A 20,740-nucleotide genomic window follows, 5' to 3' on the forward strand; every position below is an offset into this window, starting at 1 on the left:
CAAATGACGTCACTTATATGTGGAATCTGAAAAATAACACAAATGAATCCAAAACAGAAACAGGCTCACAAACATAGAAAACAAATGTATTCGCTACCAAAGGGTGTAAGAGAGGAAAGGAGAAATTTCCCTTCCTGCAATATATCCCTTAACGACTTTTCCCTTAATAGCAAATGAATGAGTAGATGAATATGCTAACAGAAGAAATTCTATATAAGACAAATTTACAGGGATGGCATGCAATTGTTTATGTAATTTTATAAGTGATAAAATTAGAATGTACTTTAGTCAGAGAGGGAAGAAGGAAGAATTAAGAAAAGGTTTCAAAATTCTACTTACAAATGAACTGAGTATACATTATGCAATGGGGTATATCTGAGGCTGAAGTAGATTTTTGCAAGAAGGAAGAAGTTAGCAAAAAGAAAACGTGTGTGAAGCTCTTGTGTACTTTACAATTCTTATACTTCTGTGAATATTAAGCTCTGAAAGGTCAAGGACAAGCATATATTTTATGCTATGCAGAAAGAACTTGCATTGCAAAAATTAAGAAGACAGAGTCTTTGGTATTTTAAATATTTTTCCTCATTAAATATTATTGTTTTTCAACTTAAAATTTTACAGATACCTACAGAATATTGAACAAACAGATCCAGAATCCATAAGACTTTATCACCTTGAATCAAGGATTTCTTTGGTATCCTCCTCCATCTTTTATTCATATCAACTAACACATTTTTAAAAAGAATTAAGAAGTTTGCCAAAAGGAAAGTAAAAAAAAAAACACCAAAAAAAAAAAAACCTACTACTACTACCCACACTTTCCAATGCCGAAGAATAGCAAGGTGGTAAAAAGAGAATTAGATGATGAGGTTATTGAGTCTGTCAAAGACCTTCTTTCTAATGAAGACTCAGCTGATGATGCTTTTAAGAAGAGTGAACTAATTGTTGATGTCCAAGAAGAGAAAGACACAGATGTTGAAGAAAGATCTGAAGTCAAAGATGAAAGACCAGCTTGGAACAGCAAGCTACAATACATCCTGGCCCAGGTTGGATTTTCTGTAGGGTTAGGGAACGTGTGGCGGTTCCCATATCTCTGTCAGAAGAACGGGGGTGGTAAGTTTCTGTTTTCTGCCCTTTTTGTTTTTCTTTTTTTGAGTGATACGCTGCTGAGTAAATTGCAGTTGATTATGTCAAATAGCAATCATTGTTGCTGCAGTCTCAGTATTTTAGAAACTATGAATTCCATTGTAAAACCAGGGAGACGCCTTTGTTGAAAGTCTGAGTTGAGCTCTGTTTTCAGATTAGGTTTCCATAGGAGCCGGTGACTTGCTATGAGCACACAAGGATTGCTTAAGGACATAGTCTCAAATTCTTTCTGTGGATCCTGTTAACATCTCTAAATTACTGCCTTTTCTAACCAATGTTCCATTCCTTGTTCCTGTCAGTTATTCACTTTGGAGAAAATCCTCAAGTTTCTGATAAAAAAATATATTGGTGAACAAGAGAGAGAATGTTCTATCCACAGTGTATTAACTCTGAATTTTGAGTTGTTTCATTCTTCAGTGAAACAAAGTTACATATAATTTAGAATGATTATAGTCTTCAGTTGCCAACCAGAACTTTGTAGATCCCAGTAAAAGTAATTTAACCTATGTAATTAATATAATACCGATAGTCTTCATCCTTGGATATCAGCACCGTTAAGATGCTGTAAAGAAATTAGCATTTTTTATTTCAAACAGATTATCCCCATCAGCATATTTAGCTATTTGTATTTGTGCATATAATTGCAAGGGTTATTTAGTGGAAATTGTCTTAAAATCAAGAAAATAAAAACATATACAAAAGAATAGATAGTTCCTATAGGATACAGGCTCAATAGTACACCCGATTAAACTGAACATTACCTAACATTAGGGTTATTAAATTAAAATAACTTTAATATTTGCTTTACTTTCTTTACCTTTAGTGTCTTTATTATATACATATATGGAAGCTGTTAAAACAAGTGTGTTTAAATACTAAATGTTCTGTATGTGGCATTTCAGCACATAAAGGAAAGAACTACTCTTTTGGTATTTGATTCCAATTTGTGATAGGTTTGGTGACAGGACAAAAACATGGTTTTATTTTATTTTGATTTAATTACCAACCTGTAAATCAGTTGAAGTAATAAAACCATTCACATGTGAAATGGTTTCTTTTAGTCACTAAGATAAAAAGCTAAGGTGTCAGGTGACAAAATACATTTAATGTCTTGCTTAGTTAATTCAACCAGGGGAAGACCAACAGGTTTGGGGGAAAGTAGCATGTGTGATCGACTGAGCGACTACACTTTCACTTTTCACTTTCACGCATTGGAGAAGGAAATGGCAACCCACTCCAGTGTCCTTGCCTGGAGAATCCCAGGGACGGGGGAGCCTGGAGGGCTGACGTCTATGGGGTCACACAGAGTCGGAAACGACTGAACTGACTTAGCAGCAGCGGCAGCAGCATGTGTGATGGGCTTTCCAGGTGGTGCTAGTGGTAAAGAACCTGCCTGCCAATGCAGGAGACATAAAAGATGTGGGTTCAATCCCTGGCTTGGGAAGATCCCTGGAGAAGGAAATGGTAACCTACTCTAGTATTCTTGCTTGGAGAATCCCATGGACAGGAGTCTGGCGGGTGATAGTCCATGGGGTTGCTAAGAGTAGGACATGACTGAAGTGACTTAGCCTAGCACACACAGCCTGTGTGATAAATCTGCCTGAGAGGTAAGAATCAATACATGGAGTTGGTGGTCCACTACCCATCACTCCACAGAACCTGCAAGCTCCTTAGCTAGTCTTTAACATCACAGATGGATTATTTACCAAATCAGCCACAAGCAGCTAAGTACTACCCTGCTTTATATTTCACAACAAATTATCCCATTTGCAAGATGGGCAGAAGATGAATTCTGATTTTCAGACCTTTTGCCTTATGCATTTTATTGACCGTACTATTAAGGAAGAGGCTATCTTGGCTGAAAACTCAGGTTGCTTGCTGCTTAATATAATATTAGTCTTGGTGGAAAACTCTAAAGGAGTTGGTTATCAGTTAGCAAAAATGGCTCTTGCTCCTTACTTTTATATGTAAAGAAAATCAGGATGCCTTTCCAAGAATTGTCCCCTGTCTTCTAATTACACGTGCTAGAGAGTGATATTATGAAACACGAATGGACTTCATCATTTTGAGATGGCTGTTGGAGTTCAAAAGGGTATTTGACTAGTTAACTGGTCTCAACTTGCGTAAATCTTATTCATCATTTGAGGTACTTTATGAATAATAGAATAAAAAGTAATAGACCAATATAAGTTGATCTGTCTGAAGATATTACTTAAAGCATGATAATTAAGCTCGAGAGTGAAAGGGAAAATGTTATTTGCTCAGTCATGTCTGACTCTTTGCTGCCCAATGGACTGTAGCCTGCCAGGCTCCTCTGTCCATGGGATTTCCCAGGCAAGAATACTGGAGTGGGTAGCCATTCCCTTCTCCAGAGGATCTTCCCGACCCAGGGATCGGACCCAGGTCTCCCACATTGCAGGCAGATTCTTTACCATCTGAGTGACCAGGGTAGCCCTGATTAAGTTTAGTAAGTGTTATAGTGTAGAAACTACCAGCTCAGGTTTTGAAGCCAATTTGACTAGGAAGCCTGGCTCTTTCCCTCACTATACAGGTGACCTTTCACAAGTTAACTTAGTATTTCTGGCTTCATTTCCACCCTTGTTAAATGAGGATAATAATTGTGCTTACCACACTGGATTCTTGTAAGGAATAAATGAGTGACTACATACAACATGGATAGAAGTATGCCCGGCAAATAGTAAATGCTCAGTTGTGTTTTAACTAGGACTATTTGTATTTCTGGGACTGTAGAGTATTTGAGTCAGAAGAAATGGCTAGGTATCTAATCCCATGTCATGTCCACATAACTGAGAAAATGTTCCCAGTGAGTCCCGTCTTTGTTCATTCTCTTTTTTTCTCCTGGTCGATCACACACACATAAACCTATTCACACCCCAGGATTTCATGCAGGTGAGAAAGTGTGTTTTCAGTCCTTCAGGAAACATTCTCAGGTCATTAGTGCCTGAATGCTGCTAGTCATCTTAGCGTTTGAATTTTGATAATTCTGTTTTATAATCTCATGCATCGATGTTTTATATTACATACTCCTCTGTAGAATCAACTCATGTCTCAAAGTCTGAAAATCAGCTGTAAGACAGTAGAGATTTTCTACCAACCACCATATTAAAGGAAATTCTTATACATGGAAATTATTTAAGATGTGTATAGACACTGAGATAAATGACTTGAAAAAAAATCATTAATATTTACTTCTTCAGCAGAAAAGGTACCAGAACAATTTGAACAGCTTCCAAAATCTATTCGATACCATTAAACATTTTCTTTTTAATGAGAGAAATATAATGAATGGCCTCCTCTTTAAAAAGGGCATTAGTCCCCACTTGGTAGTATCTGGTTGGAAAAAACTCCAGATATGAAATTTGAATGTAGCAAGTCCATTTTAAAGGTTATCTAATGAATAATTTGAATATGTACTGTCACTTAGAAATGAGTACAGGTTTCATATTTGACTTTATCAATCATAGAGTCTAATATTAACATTGTCAATCGATTTAGTACATTTTTAAGTCACTGGGCATATATCTTAAGTTGAGATTTAGCTGTAAAATAATATGTATATATATTTAAGTATGAAAACTTTATTATGAAAAATAGCACATATATTTTATAATAGCTATTAATTATCTTTTTTAAAAAAATTAGTGTTACCTACCCCTTAACAAAATTTTGGAAAAGAAAAAATTACTTATTTCCCAAAGTGAACTTTTTCTATAACATATATATGGGAAAAAAATGCCATTTTTCTGTGGTAGACGTTCTTTTTCTTTTTTCTTCTCTTTCAGTCTAAGCAGGCATTTCTCCTTCCCTGTTGTTACCTAGGGAAAAAGTTAGTTTAATATCATAACATCTCATTCATTTTGATTTACCAGATTTGAAATGCATTATTTAGATGAGTTTGAGTAAAATTTAATAAATGACTTCATTAACATTTTGTGAATAAGACTTCCAGGAGCTTTTAAAACCTATTTGAGACAATATTTTAAGGAATCAATTATTTTTACAAAAAGTAAAGTTGTTTTACCTTTTCAATAAAATGAAACTAAAGCTATTCATTGATATCCTTACTTTTTTTCATAATTATTTTTTATCAGAAACTCTTGGTAGCAGTCAAATTCAGGTTTCAAATACCAGAAAGCTTAAAGTAATGAAATTGCATTTTCTTTAAAGTCTTTTATGATTATACTTATGGAAGTTTAAATGTCATCTTTCATGAGATAATCAGAATTAGTGTATTCTCTACTGTGGCTGTTGAAAATATAATCTATTTTATTTGTTCTTCTCTCTATAGGTGCCTATCTTTTGCCATATTTAATACTACTTCTGGTAATAGGTATTCCCCTTTTTTTCCTGGAACTTTCCGTGGGTCAGAGAATTCGGCGAGGAAGCATTGGTGTGTGGAATTATATAAGCCCTCAACTGGGAGGGATTGGATTTGCAAGTTGTGTTGTAAGTTTCCTGGTATGGTGTATGCCATATAATTTTTTACAGGGTTTGTAATTATATAACCTGAAGTTAAATGCAACCTTGGAGTGTGTATTTCTACTCAACTCTTTAATCATGTGTTAAAAAAACCACTACTGGAGCTTGCACTAATACCCAAAATATGCTGTAACGTGCATGTGGTACAATCTTGTTAATGGATTTTCTCAAGGCCTATGAGAGTCATCATGTTAGAAAAGCTGATGTGTTTCAAATAAAAATAAAAAAAGTTTCTTTTTTAAGTATTAAGTGGGCTTTGATGCATTTAATCTCATTGTTTCAAAGGTAGGGGCAGGAGAATTTTAATGTAATCACACTGTTTTATTTTGCAGGTATGCTTTTTTGTGGCTCTCTACTACAATGTCATCATTGGCTGGAGTCTGTTTTATTTTTCTCAATCTTTTCAGCAGCCTCTGCCTTGGGATCAGTGTCCTTTGGTGAAAAATGCTTCACACACTTGTAAGATATCTACAATGTAGAGTTTTTGTATCTAAAGATCATAAAGTTAGTAAAGCCGGGAGCTTTCAAGATATCTTTTCTAAAATCTTTCGAAGTTATTATAACAAACTTTCCTTGACATACTCAGAAAGATAGATGTTTGGCATCATTTATCTAGCTTGTTATTTTATAAGTTATTTTATTGTGCCCCAAGATGTTAGGATAAAAAATTATCAGCCTTCAGTTACAAACTTAGACAATATTTTATTTTGTTCGTCTTTATTGATGTCTTACATTTGCATTAAAATAAAAAAGAGGAGAAAAAGAATAATTTAGATTGAAGAAATTGTTTTTATGTCTTGGGTTCTGTTGTTCTATGTTTTTCTTAACTTTTAATTTTATATCCTAGAATATAAAGAATAATTCTGTAGCACTGTCTGGTAAATATCAAATATAACATACATATGTAGTCTAAAATGTCCTAGTAGCCATATTTACAAAAAGTAAAAAGGGACAGGTGAAATACTTTATTTAATCCAATATATCCAATATATTAACATTCTAACATAGAATTAACATAAAATGGGAATGCAATAATTTACATTGTTTTTCTCATACTAAGTCTCCAAAATCCCCTTTGTATTTTATGTTTATAGCACAAGTCTCTTGAGACTAGCTCCATTTCTAAGGTCACATATGCCAAGCAGCTAGCATTTTTGTTGGCTCTGGCCCCTGGAAGTCAGTCAGACAATTTTTGGGGGCAAAGGGGCTATAAAACTGATATGTTTTAATCAGCTTGATAAAAGCTTGTGCTTTGATGCTCAGTCTTGTCTGACTCTCTGTTGACACTTTGGACTCTATAGCCTGCCAGGCTCCTCTGTCCATGGGATCTTCCAGGCAAGAATACTGGGGTTGCCATTTCCTTTTCCAGGGGATCTAACCCAGGGATGGAACCCCAATCTCCTGTGTCTCCTGCATTGAAGGCAGATTCTTTACCTGCCATCAGGAAAGCCCCTGATAAAAACCTCACACATTCCTGTTTTAGAAGTGTATAACAAGATAATCATCAAAGAGGATTCGTGTTTGTTGATTTTTTTTTTCATTTTTTTGCACAGGAGATTTCATTGTGGATTTAAATGCTTCTGTAGAATAGTAGTACTTTTCTAGGAAATGTTAAGAATTGATTTACAGGCTTACTGGGGGAAAAAATAGCCTCGTTACTCTTTCTAGTGTGAAATGATTGTGTTACCTTTCTTTCTACAGTTGTAGAGCCAGAATGTGAAAAAAGTTCGGCCACTACCTATTATTGGTACAGAGAAGCACTGAATATTTCCAGTTCCATTTCTGAAAGCGGTGGCTTAAACTGGAAGATGACCATCTGCCTGCTGGCTGCCTGGGTTGTGGTGTGCCTGGCCATGATCAAAGGCATTCAGTCTTCTGGAAAAGTTAGTATGTCAGAGCCCCTCCTGCTTCTGCTAAACATCTAATCTCCATTCCTGGGAACTATTCCCACCCCCGGCCCCTCTCAACCCCATGTAAATAAATCTGTCTGAGCAAGCTGCAAGTAACACTTCAATCTAGGCAGTTAATTAAAGACTGGTAAAAAGTGGTGTTTTTTTAAAAAAATGTGTTTAGACCAAGGAAAGGACACAAATAAAGATGTAAGTTTTTTTTATAGTGAAATCTAAAGTCGTTTATAATCTTTCCCTATTCTATCAAGATCTGTTTTGAACTTTTTTGTCAACACTTAACAGTCCTTTCTTTTTGCTGGTATTCAGCTGAACCTAATGTTTTAGTTGTCTGATTAGTTCCAATCATGAAAATTGGGAAATGTAGTAGAATAAAGAATTTGTTTATGTTATTTGTGTTATATCATTTTTTTCTCTGCTATAGGTGCTCTAGGGAATACAAGATTACAAGATTTTAAAAGTCCATTGTGGAGTGTTTCTTAAAAATCTGAACATGAGGTAGTTATAATAATCTCAACAAGAAACTTAGAGTAATATAAAAGACTAAAGGGCATGTGACCAGGACAAATGGAAAATTTTATAAGACTGTGGTTGAGAAAGACATTAAGTAAGTTTTAGATACCCTAGGAAGTCAATCAGATAATTTTTTAAAAGGGTGTATTAGGAAAGTAATTGTTATTCACTATTTTGCTTTCATAGTACATTCCCCCCTCCTCGTTGCCATTGTTTTAAAGCTCTCTATTTCTTTTGTCTGTATCACAGCAGGAATTAATTTTGGTTCTTCTCTCTGCCCTGTAACAATCCATCTCTGTTGTTTTTTCTTTCCCAAGTATAGATCTGATCATATATCTTTCCAGGTTAATATATTGCCACTTACCATCATATACTGACTAATAAGAGTGGGAATAATTGTATTAATATAGCAGCAGTAGTAATAGTGGTAATAAATGATGATGAAGATGATTCTGACAATGATCATAGCAGGAACAATAACAGAAGCCAGTATTTATTACGTATTTACTTTGCAGTAGGCATTGTGAAAAGTGCTTCATATAATTTATCCCATAAAAAAAAAAAAAAAAAAGAACAAAAACCTCTAAGAAGTAATTGCTACTCTCAGACCTGCTTTACAGATTAAAAGAACAAGTTTGTGGAAACAGGTAACTAGCCCAAAGAATAAAGGTTAGTAAATGTTGGTACCTAGAGTCAAACCTAGCTCTGTCTGAAGCTAACACCCACCTTATTGAACTGCAATGCTATAACCTCTCTCTCTGTGACAACTTTCCCCCACTAAATAGTGAACTCTTTTGGGCAAAATGTGTGTACTTTATCTTTGCTTCCTGTTGGTTCATATTTAATTAGAAATGTTTGACAGTTTTTACAGCTTGTAAATCACAGCTGATTTTACATTTAGCTTCCTAATGAAACTTCTTTACTATTTTCCTTTGCAGAAATGAATATGGTAGATAACACACCTGAGTATTTTTTGGTCTTTTATAAATGTTAGTGTAGTCTGTGATTAAATAAGTTCAATTAGTTGGTTCCACTTGGTGTGTCTTCTATAATGTCACAGCCCCAATATAGTCAGGTTTTAAATAAAGGAATAGATTCCTAAGCCAAATCTAACCACATTTATAGGCTTCCTAAGATAATGTCATTTGATACAATAAGAACCAACTGTGGCCAGCCAGGGAAGTCCAAACATCTCTCTGCTCAAGTCTTAATATCACATTTTGTTTTTTCTTTATCTGAGTATGTGTCTTATCATTTAAAGAAAATACTCATACTTTTCTTATCACACATTTGGGATGTTTTTCTTTTGTAAAATAACTTTTCTGGAAAATCTAATACAATTTCTAGACTCTGTGTGATTTATTATTTCAATGAGAAGGCTTAGGGAGAGGCTAGCTTTTCAGGAGATTTTGAAGAAAAACTTTTAGTAAGCACAAATAAGAGAGAAAGCTGTAAGTAATATGAACAAAGTTATGAAAGTCACAATGTATATTTGCTCATTCTGAACCAATCAGCTGAATACAATAAGAAATTTATGAGGAATATATGTAAAGCTCTATTTGTCTGCGAAACAAAAAAGCCTCTGAATAAACCCACCAATGCAGTATAGAGAAATATGGTTTAATGATAATGAAGTTTAAGATTAGTATGTGGGAAAAAAAAACAACTAAGAGTATTTAGCAGCTAAAAGTCTTCGCCAACACACACACACACACACACAAACAGAATGCTAATTTGAAACAGCATGAATTAAGACAGGAATATGACAGTCTCATCCTCCTTTAGGTCAGGTGGGCACAAGTCAATTGAATTACACCTGTAATACTGGATTTTTACCAAAATCCTTATTTTCTCCTTTGTTATGGAGAAGAGCTATCTTAGCTTTGTAATCACAATCTTCAAATAGTTGAAGAAAAAGGAATAAGCCCTCCTTATCCTATGTGGTCACAGAGAGTAGAACCATGGTCAAATACTGGGGATTATGGAGAGTGGTGGGGTGGTGGTGATTCTTCAAGGAAAGGAAGATCTTTCGGGAATCAAGCCTGCTAACAATGAAATTAGTTGTCTGCAGTGGTAGAGACTCAGCACTAGCGGAGGTGGTCCAGTGGAGGTTTATGGCCGCATGTCCTTTGTTGGATCCTCTGTGAAGGGGATGCCTACCTCCAGGGAGATGGATAGAAATGAGAAGCTCCAGGCTTTCTTTAAAGGTAATATTTTCTACTGGTACTGATTTGCTATCAGTACTACTACTGTGCCAAGTAAACACTCTGCATACATTAGCTTGTTTAATCTTTCTGTCAACCAGATGATTTACATGTTCATATCCCCATTTTACTGCAAAGTTAAGCTTAGGAAGAATAAATAGAATTAAACAACTGGTAAGTAGCAGAGCTAGAACTAGGCTATGAAATCCTCAGAGAGAATGACTGTCTGAAGGTATGTTTAAACATTTTAATATAAAAAAAGAGAAAAACACCTAAATGGTTTCATATGTTTACTGTTTTTCGATAGTTGAGTAGAATGAAAGTATTTTCATATAACATTTTGATTTGTAAACTTATCTCTTTTATTGAATGTCCTTGCTGTGAAAGACTGTTCAGTTTTGGAATTCTCCAGGTCAGAATACTGGAGTGGGTGGCCTTTCCCTTCTCCTGGGGATCTTCCCAACCTAGGGATCAAACCCCGATCTCCCACATTGCAGGCGGATTCTTTACTAGCTGAACCACAAGGGAAGCACTTTTAAGGCCCAGGGAGTGTTAAAACCAGCCAGATTGTTTTAGTTCCCAGTTCTTAAGGAAACTACTTAAGAGTCATTCATGTACTCACTGAGCACATTTATTGAGCACCTACTATGTGCTGGACACTGATCTAACTCTGGAAGTGCAGTGGTGAACAAGGCAGACAAAATACCTGTCCTCATGGACTCTCCATTTTAGTGGAAGAGGCAGGTAATAAATCATAAAATATTAACAGGTAACAATGCAAAAAATAAGGAGAAAGTGCTTGAGGGGTAGCATTTTACATATAGTCAATTAGATAGAATTTAAACTATTTTTAATAATATTATGCAACTGACAATTTTAGTATTCTGAGACTCACTAAATGAGAAGAATTTGGGTTTAGAAACACAAAATGGATACCTCTGTAAGATACTGACGTAAGACACATCTTTAAATCTCAGAATTAATAAGTAAATATTTTAATAAGTAAATATTAATAGATATTTAATAATAAGTAACAAGTAAATATGTAATGAGTAAATATTTAATAAGTATTTTATTTAATAAAATAAAAGTAAATATAATAAGTAAATAGTTTAATAAGTAAATCTTTTATTTAATAAAATAATTTACTAGTAAATAATGTAATATGTAAATATGTAATAAGTAAATATTTTACTTATAAATAGTAATAAGTAAATATTTTTTATTCTTTTGCCTGCTCACAGAAGAATAAAATTCAGGTGTGACCTACCTAATACTGCTTAAATGTTTTTATGTTTAAAATCTTGACTGTCACTTTTCTTTATGTTATATCCAACATGAAAGCTTCGTGTTCATTTTTGGACGAAACTAAGCTAGAATCTTATCCCTGAAGCCAAATGAGTGTCTTTAAGAATTCAAATACTTGCTGAATTAATAGAAGCTTGAATTGTCCGATCATATAATTAGTACATCATTTTTTTAAGTACTATAGGATAAAGGTGAGGGTTTTCTTTTTTTTAAGAGAATATGTACAGAAAGGAAAAGTTCCTATGAATTGGCTCTTAATGTACAATATTTTTGAGTATCAAAGAATGTGCAAAGGATAATAGGCCACCCCACCTTTATTCACATAGAACCTATAACTTAATGGGTGAGACAGATAATTACAGCAGAATACATACGGTAAAGAGTTGCAAATAATAAGTGCATGATAGCATAGAGGCAGCCACTGAAATTAACCTGGATTTGGGGGAGGGCTTCACAGAGGAGATAAATTTGGGGCCAGAGTTTGATGGTTGAAGAAGAGTTCAGCAGAAAGTTGAGAGAGAAGACACCAGAGGCATGGAAAACAGCATGTGCAAAGCCCAAAGACTGCTCAGTAACCCTGTGTGACTTTTACATACAGTTTGTGCAGCTTGTGGGAGGTGAGGCTTGAAAGGTTAAGTTGACTGCAGGTATTCAAGTATTTATGGACACTGGTAAAATGACTGGCTGTTGCTTAACAAACAGTGTGAAGTATTTGAGGGTTTTTTTAGCAGTTCATTAACACCATCAGATCTTTAGAAAGATCATTCTGGTAGTAGTGTGGGTGATGAATTTCCGAGATGGAGAGGAGAGCTGGCAGGGAAAATCTAGAGGCAAAGTGAACAGGAAGCTAATAGTGAAGTGACAGGTCATTGAGGATGAAAGCAAAGGGGCTTGCACGAAATTTGGAGTCAGTTTGGGATCAGTTGGTTATGGGATGTGGAAAGAGAACCATATTCTGATGGTTTAGAGTTGTTTAGCATGGACAAATATAGCTCCAGGAAGAATCATTTACTCTGTTAGCTTCTAATTTGAAATTATGTTAAAAATATACTGAGGTATATCATATCGATTGGAAAAAATCATTCCCAAACTATCCAGATTATTTTAGTGTGCAGCCTCCATTTTCACTTTTAAAATAAATGGCTTAACAGAAGTCCTGTTGTCACTTTGTTTAGTCACTCATCCAGGTCCGACTCTTTTGTGACCCCATGGACTACATGTAGCCCACCAGACTCCTCTGTCCATGGGATTTCCCAGGCAAGAATACTGGAGTGGGTTGCCAAAGGCACCAAATTTGAGTTCTGTTAAAGAAAAAAGACAACAACAAAAAGATGAACTATTATGCAGAAGTGAATTCACCCTTTTAGTTAGCTTCAAGATTTGAAAGAAAAATCGTAAAAGGAATAGCTGCAATTCAAGTGAGACCAAGGCTACTTGAATAGATATTGTAGACCCACAAGTTTAAAGGATGCTAAAAGTAAGCAGAAAGAATGAAAAGTACTCCATCTGAAAGCATTCTGATTTTTAAAAAATCAAGAAGTGTGGATGAATGGATGCAATTTGAAATTCAGACCATTCTGAATTGATTGAAAAATTATATTTCTTTATAATTAAATTAGAATATAATTACTTTTACAGAAATACAGGTTCCTAATTATGCAGAGTTTTATTTGTAATATTTTTAATAATATTGAAATACAGTTACAAAGTATACAGAACAGAAGTGCAAATTATTGTGCTGACTTCTCTGTTGTCTGTCTGCAATTATTACAGGATTCCTGAGTCATCCTCTGCCCTGGCAGTTTTTCAGTTTTTTCCTCCATTCTTCTCACCTTCCCTCTATTCCTTCCCCCACAGATACATATCATATACCTAATATGTGTTAACAACTCTGTTAGATGTTTGGAATTTGGTAGTGAGCAAGGGAGAAAAGGTCCTTGCCTTCACAGAGCTTATATTTCAGTAAGGGAGACTGGAAATTAACAAGTAAACACAGACAATTTCAGCAGCAGTTAAGTGCTGTCAAACCAAATCAAAACAATGTCATTGAAGGTTCATGGGACATAGGGAAGGGCATTTGGGGGCCTATTGGATGGGGAAAAAAGGCATAGTCTTGTTCTGAGTGTTCTATGAGGATTTGAAAAGATGAAGATGAGAAATAATAAAGAGGAGCAAGTCACAGGCAGGAGAGGAAAGACAATGTCTCAGACTGGAGGCACAGTCTGCTCAGACCCTGAAGCTGAAGAGCCTGGTTTCCCTTGGGGCTGGAGCTCGGGGAGGGCGGGGGGCGGGCAGGCAGGTAGGCAGCCCAGTGTCAGGCTTTGCAGGACAGCCGTCTGCATTTTGTTCCTACTGTGTTAGAGATTCCTGGAGAGCATGTAAGCAGGGAATGAAATAGCCCGGGTGATGGTCTGGAAGCCAGGAAATTATAAACCGTGCAGAACTACTTCTGGATGTTTGACTTTAATAACTGTTGGGTGGTGGGAGATAAAGATCGGTGGGGACAGCTTTGGGGGAAATCCAGGAATTTTAGAAACCACATGGAGATGTCAAGGAGGCAGTACATGTCTGGTTAGGACAATTGCTTTTCTATGATAAACATTTGTTTAATGATGAAGACTTGTGAGGTAGAAAGTAAAACATTTACTCTATTATTCAAGTTCTATAGGAGCCTTAACAGGGACCACTGTCCAGAAGGTTTACAGGATTATAATGGAACTTTGCTTAATTTTTTTTTAAAAGGACTTTTGCTTTCTAAAACTATAAAGTAGGTACTTGTTACGGAGTTAGTGTCCTTTTGTTTCCCTTAAATACTGCTTGTTTGTGAACTGTGTGAACTGTGAAGAATCAACACTATTCAAGTTACATCACACCTATGGACTATTTTAAAGGAGATTAAATAAGGAAGATTTCCCATTTTTCATTATATCCCAAATAGATCTTAATGAATCACACCAATCAAGACTAATAAGCCATCCTACAAAACAATGTATTAATAGCATTAATTATTATATTATAAAAGGGTCATTTTCACAGTATGAAGATATGAAGTAAAAGTGTTAAGTCACTCACTTGTGTTGAACTTTTTGCAACTCCATGGACTGCAGCCCACCAGACTCCTGTCCATGGAATTTTCCAGGCAAGAATACTGGAGTGGGTAGCCATTCCCTTCTCCAGGGAATTTTCCTGACCCAGGGATCAAACCCAGGTCTCCTGCATTGCAGGCAGATTTGTTACCATCTGAGCACCAGGAAACTCCAGTATAGAGCAGCACAAATAATCTTTAAGTATGAGAAAGAATATGGTTGTTTGTGTGTCTCACCTATTTTCATCTTTCTTTGCAGATCATGTATTTTAGTTCTCTGTTCCCATATGTGGTACTTATATGCTTCCTAATCAGAGCGCTCCTTTTAAATGGTTCAGTTGATGGCATCCGTCATATGTTTACCCCTGAGGTATGTACTGTATTTCCAGTTAAGGCTTATGATCACAAAAGCTTTATGTTGTCAAAATATTCCCACAGTTAAATTTAAGGGATAATTGTTCGAACCTACGTACAACAATGTACGCTAAACTATTAAATTATAACTGTTATGTTAACCAGCCTAGTAAAACCAAGGCTTTTAGATATCTATAATTATATCCAACTCTCTCCAATTTTAAATGTCGCACTTCATCTAGAGTAAGTTTCACTATTTAAACTTCAGAAGTTCCTCTTTTACAATAAATTAACTTCCCATTTTTACACCGGTACAGTTTAGAACTTATCAATCTTTACTCTTCCTCTTCTATTTCAGTGGTTTTTAACCTTTTGTGACATGGACTCCTTTGGGAAAAAAAAAAGAAAAAACTGATAATAGGATCTTCTTACCAGAAAAAATAATGAACATATTAATTTGCTTAGCGTCTTAAGAGGATGACAGAATTCCTAAAGTCCATGGACCCAGATTAGGAATGCTATTGGATTCGAAATCCTGTCTTAGAAAAAATTCAAGGTTTCTTGTTCTGTTTTGAGGTTTTATATTTTCTAGAATAGTATTTATATTAGTGTGTTTGGGAAGTTCTGTAATTTTTATAAATGCACATGCATTTCAAGAAAATTCCATTAGGTTTCCTAAAAGGCTCAGAACTTAAACTCTCATTCAACTTAGAGCTGACCTCAATGTAGGGCTCATTGAACCTGATTAATCAATCCTTGTGGACTTGTCATATTGGTTTGATAGGAAAAAATCAAAAACATATTTGAGGTGCATATAGATTTTGGATATACACTGAAATGAAATCATACTTCGATTAGTGTGCTAACACTATCATAATCAGACAATGAGTTATAAAAACACAATCTCAATTTAGTTCAGAAATTGGAAGTTGTCTGAGGATGACTACACCAAGCATCGTGCTGAGAGACTCAAGTAGGAGATCTTAGCCTCCCTGGAATTGTCACTGCTGGCAGCCACCGTGGTACTGTGAAAAAGAGGCTGTGTTTTTGAGTATCTGGTTCCAAGTTGGGTTCTGCTCATTCTCAAGTAGCAAAAATGTTGACATTGTGATCTGCTTCTCTTCTATTGTTCAAAAGTCCTGTAGAGTTGTTAGAATTCCTCAGTGAATAATTAGTTCACATTTATGAATTTCAGCTGTATTATCATTTAAATTAGCCACAAATGGGCCATACTTAGTGACCACAAATATTTCCTTTTTACAATATAGAAAAAAAAAAGTTTTCTGAGTTGAAAACAACTAGCTTTGGTGTGAATTCCTGGAATATCACCTTTCTCTAAGTTGGTAATTGTTTGTGACATGATTCCAAATATTTGATGTAAATAGATATTTTAGAATATAGATACTTGAATATGACACTTTTACATGGTCCCCATGTTTAAAACTGCAATACTTGGTTAACATTTTAAATCAGAACTGGAAATAACTATTAAAATATAGTGAATTACTTCCTCAGCTCACTTTGGACTATTGATAAGATTGTTATTAGGCCATTGTAGGATGTGATAGTTAATATAATAACAATAAAAAGTTGTCAGTTTCCTTTAAATTTAAGTTGTTTATGTAAGGGAGAAAGTATCTAAGTACACAAAATATTCTCAGTGAATGCAGATTTAGTTTCTGAGTTGAAAGTACTCAGAAGGTCTTTAGTAAATAGGTATTGTCTGCCATCTAGTGAGAAAAGTAGAGAAAGACAGTTGAATGAGTTCGGTTTTCATTTGCTGACTGTGTCCAACTCTTTGAGCCAGGCCAGGCTTCCCTGTCCTTCACTATCTCCTGGAGTTTGCTCATGACCGTTGAGTCAGTGATGCCATTCAACCATTTCATCCTCTGTCACCCTCTTCTCCTCCTGCCCTCAGTCTTTCCCAGCATCAGGGTCTTTTCCAATGCTGATCAGCGTAGCTGTTACTATGGTCCACATGTTAGCAGCTATTGAGGACTCAGTGTGGTTGGCAATGTGATGAGGAGTATTTACAAGCTTTGTTACTTTCATCTTTCATTTGAGAAAAATTAAACTCAGAGTGGACAGGCCACTTACCCTAGGATGCACTATTTTTAGATTATTAAATGACTGTCTATGGGAGTCATGCTTTTAACCACATCTGGCCTTGTTCCCAATAAAGGCAATTTTATTGCAAAGGTGAAAAGAGATAAAACACCGATTTAAGTACTACTATTACTGAAATCAAAGTTAACTGTTTATTGAGGTCTTGGCCAAATATGGCTAATATTAATTGTTCCATTTAGAAGTTTTAGCTACATACAGTGATAATTGTTTAAGAAGTAAAGCAGAGTTACTTGAAAAATATGTTCAGCACAGATTCCAAACTTTAGAACTTTGAATTACTTCAATTTTCAAAGGAAAAGCTTTCAGGAAACTACTAAATGAAAGGTTAATACCTATGTGAATATGCAAAGTACAAATAGTTCAACTCTACCCAGCTTATAATTATTACCTGCTTTGGCTGTTAGATGTCACCTGAAAACACAAAACTTATGGCATTACTTAAATAAAATTTATAACTTTTATGGCTAACTGGTTTATTTTGCTTTGGAAAGAAAACAAAGACATAAATAGAAATAAGCGAAGATAGTTCATTTCTCTCTCAAATAGTCCTTTGATTTGTCCTAAAGATATTTAAAATTTCCCATATGATTTTTTTCTCCATGTAAGTAACATCTCCATCTAAAGTTTCGATAGTCTATGGTCTTTCTTATTCATTTTCCTTGTATCATTCCTCAATGAAAAATTTGTTCTTTCTCCTTAAGAACAGATAATCCTCTGTTTTGAATTACCTTTGGGTGTGTGTCATTATGATATATGTAAACAACAGAATCAACTCCTTGTAGATTATTGAGGAATAATATTTTGTAGCTGACTTCTGTTCTGTTTAATTTTAAACAGCTTGAAATCATGCTGGAGCCAAAGGTGTGGAGAGAAGCCGCAGCTCAGGTGTTCTTTGCCTTAGGTCTGGGATTCGGCGGCGTCATCGCCTTTTCAAGCTACAACAAGAGAGATAACAACTGCCACTTCGATGCCGTCCTGGTGTCCTTCATCAATTTTTTTACTTCCATCCTGGCAACACTGGTGGTGTTTGCAGTTCTGGGCTTCAAAGCAACTGTCATAAATGAGAAATGCATTGCAGAGTATGGTCATCAATTACCTTTAGATTTGATGGCATAATTGTATTTGAAAAAAATCTCCTTCCCATACCCACAAGTGTTTATTAACGACATTTTTGCTTTTCAGAAATTCGGAAATGATCATCAAACTTGTGAAAATGGGTAACATTAGTCAAGATATCATTCCCCATCATATCAACTTTTCAGCTATTACTGCCGAAGATTATGACTTAGTTTATGACATCATTCAAAAAGTGAAAGAAGAAGAGTTTCCCGCGCTTCATCTCAATGCCTGTCGAATTGAAGATGAGCTCAATAAAGTTAGTAGTCTACGTTTAAGTACTAAAACAATTCTCATTAACTTAAAATATGCCTTCTTTTAGGAAAAGGACCTTTAAAATGCCTGTGGAAGGGCATGCTGTTTCAAAATTCATCTTTATCTCAGAGAGCGTATTTTCTTAAGTCAGAAAGGTTTGCTTTAATTTAAAAAGTAGTTTCACTGATGAAGCCACAATAATTTAAAATATGAATATAAATAAGGTGATTTTCACATAGAAAATGAAATTAGATACATTTGCTGGTATAATACTTAACACAAAACTTGAATTATGATGACCATTTACACATTGCATAATTGTTTGGACACATGAATGATATTTCCCATCTTAATAGTTGTGTTTGTTAAGTCATGATTAAATCCTTTTTCTAGCCACTGTCATATATTTGAATAAACACGATATAGGGGAACGTGAATAAAGAGCTTTGCATAAATTGTCACCTCTCTTTACTTTGCCAAAAAGGAAAATATTATGAAGAAATTGGCCATTAATCACTTGCTTTAAGATAGCTTAATGTACCTGAGACTAAACATTAAGAATCGTGTGCAGGAAGTTACAAATGAAGCCAGTAGTAACACAAATCTTAAATTCCATAAGGAAGGATTTAAATACTAACTTACTCTTGAATTTTTAAATGTTGGCTCTATCTGTGGTCTTTATGGGATAACATGATCACCCTGAATTTTGTTTAGAGGCACATTTCTTAGGAGACAACATGATGGTTTCGGTGTGATTATTTCCAGTAACTGCCGCACATTATTCAGTTTCCCTGCCTTTTCATACACATAGCCAGCACTGTATGTGGCTCTGACTAACGTGGCTATTCTGTATATCTTACAGGCTGTTCAGGGGACTGGTTTAGCTTTTATTGCCTTTACAGAAGCGATGACACATTTCCCCGCATCTCCCTTCTGGTCGGTGATGTTCTTCCTCATGCTGGTAAATCTAGGGCTTGGCAGCATGTTTGGAACCATTGAAGGGATCATCACACCCGTTGTGGACACTTTCAAAGCGAGGAAAGAAATCCTCACCGGTGAGCTTTTATGTATTTGACTTTCCATTGAACTGATAGCAGGTCATTTTACTCTTGGTGACTGATCAGAGATGGAAATAGGAAAAGTGTTTATATTTTTAAAATCCACTTATTAATATGTTTCAGAAGTATTTGTTATTTAGGGATTCATTTATAGTATTTATACATTGCATATTTATAATATGCAAATGAAACTGAATGTAGATAATATTATTATTAATTACTTATTAGTTATCACTTATTATATTGCTCTTTATTAGTAGTAATGTCATTATGAAGTGCTGTTACTAGAACAAAGTCAAAGAATGTTCATGTATAATTTTGTATTCAAGTCAAATAATTTAAAAAAAGTTCAGATCATTGGATTTTTCAAAAGTGGATAGCTGACATTGACAAACCTAAATTTAGTTTTCATATGAAATGGCAATTGTAGCCTGATAGAAGCTAATACATCTAGGAAGTAAAGATAATAACATGATTTATCAATATTGATGGTTGTTAAGAAGTCCAATCTGCAAGCAGTTATTAAAGTACTGGCTGTGGATTGCATCGTCCTTGCATTTGAGGGATACCAAGGATGTAAGAGAAATTACAACAGAGATGCAGACATAGGAGAACCTCTCCTCTAAGCAGAATAGAGCTGATAATTAAAATCAACATGGGTAGATAAAACTTGTATCATGTAATATACTGACAGCATGATAAAGACTTTACATGTTCTGCGAATTAAGAAGCAGCAAAGATCATCTAAACATATGAGGAAACTATCAGCAGAAGGCATGGAAATTGAATGAGAAAGGGCAAGGGTCTTCTCAGGGGTCAGAGGATAGTTTTAGTTAGTAAGCACACCCAAACAGAGACAAAGGAAGCAGCGAGGAAGCTGCCAGACCAGAGTGCAGCGACAGTGTTGGTAATTGATGCAAAGACTAATTGGGAAAAAAACATACAGATGATCTTGACTGCTGGCCAGTGGTGCACAAGCTCCACCACAGGCTCTGTGTTTCGTTCTGAAAGATTCAGTAGTCACTGGCGTATCAATCACTCTCCAGTGCATATATGCCCTGATCACTCATTGCTCTGTATAGTGTGTGTCCAAACAATTCCAGCAGCTTGTCGCATACATACATCTAGATTTCTTTAATTCAGTTGGATACAAAGGAGAAATGTCTC

General features: G+C 35.3%; 1 protein-coding gene across 3 annotated transcripts in view; it reads left to right on the top strand.

The window, feature by feature from the left end:
- SLC6A15 (solute carrier family 6 member 15) overlaps positions 1-20,740 on the top strand; it is a 50,956-nt gene that overhangs the window by 19,847 nt on the left and 10,369 nt on the right. For all 3 annotated transcript variants that reach the window (XM_043447282.1, XM_043447280.1, XM_043447281.1), the window contains 8 exons: positions 622-1,113; positions 5,456-5,613; positions 5,979-6,105; positions 7,348-7,529; positions 14,923-15,033; positions 17,982-18,223; positions 18,327-18,519; positions 19,378-19,570. In XM_043447282.1, coding sequence (XP_043303217.1) covers positions 825-1,113; positions 5,456-5,613; positions 5,979-6,105; positions 7,348-7,529; positions 14,923-15,033; positions 17,982-18,223; positions 18,327-18,519; positions 19,378-19,570 — 1,495 coding nt within the window. In that variant the 5' untranslated portion in view covers positions 622-824. The remainder of the gene's footprint in view (positions 1-621; positions 1,114-5,455; positions 5,614-5,978; positions 6,106-7,347; positions 7,530-14,922; positions 15,034-17,981; positions 18,224-18,326; positions 18,520-19,377; positions 19,571-20,740) is intronic.

This window comes from Cervus canadensis, chromosome 25, assembly GCF_019320065.1.
Source record: "Cervus canadensis isolate Bull #8, Minnesota chromosome 25, ASM1932006v1, whole genome shotgun sequence".
In the NCBI taxonomy this organism is placed as follows: Eukaryota; Metazoa; Chordata; class Mammalia; order Artiodactyla; family Cervidae; genus Cervus; species Cervus canadensis.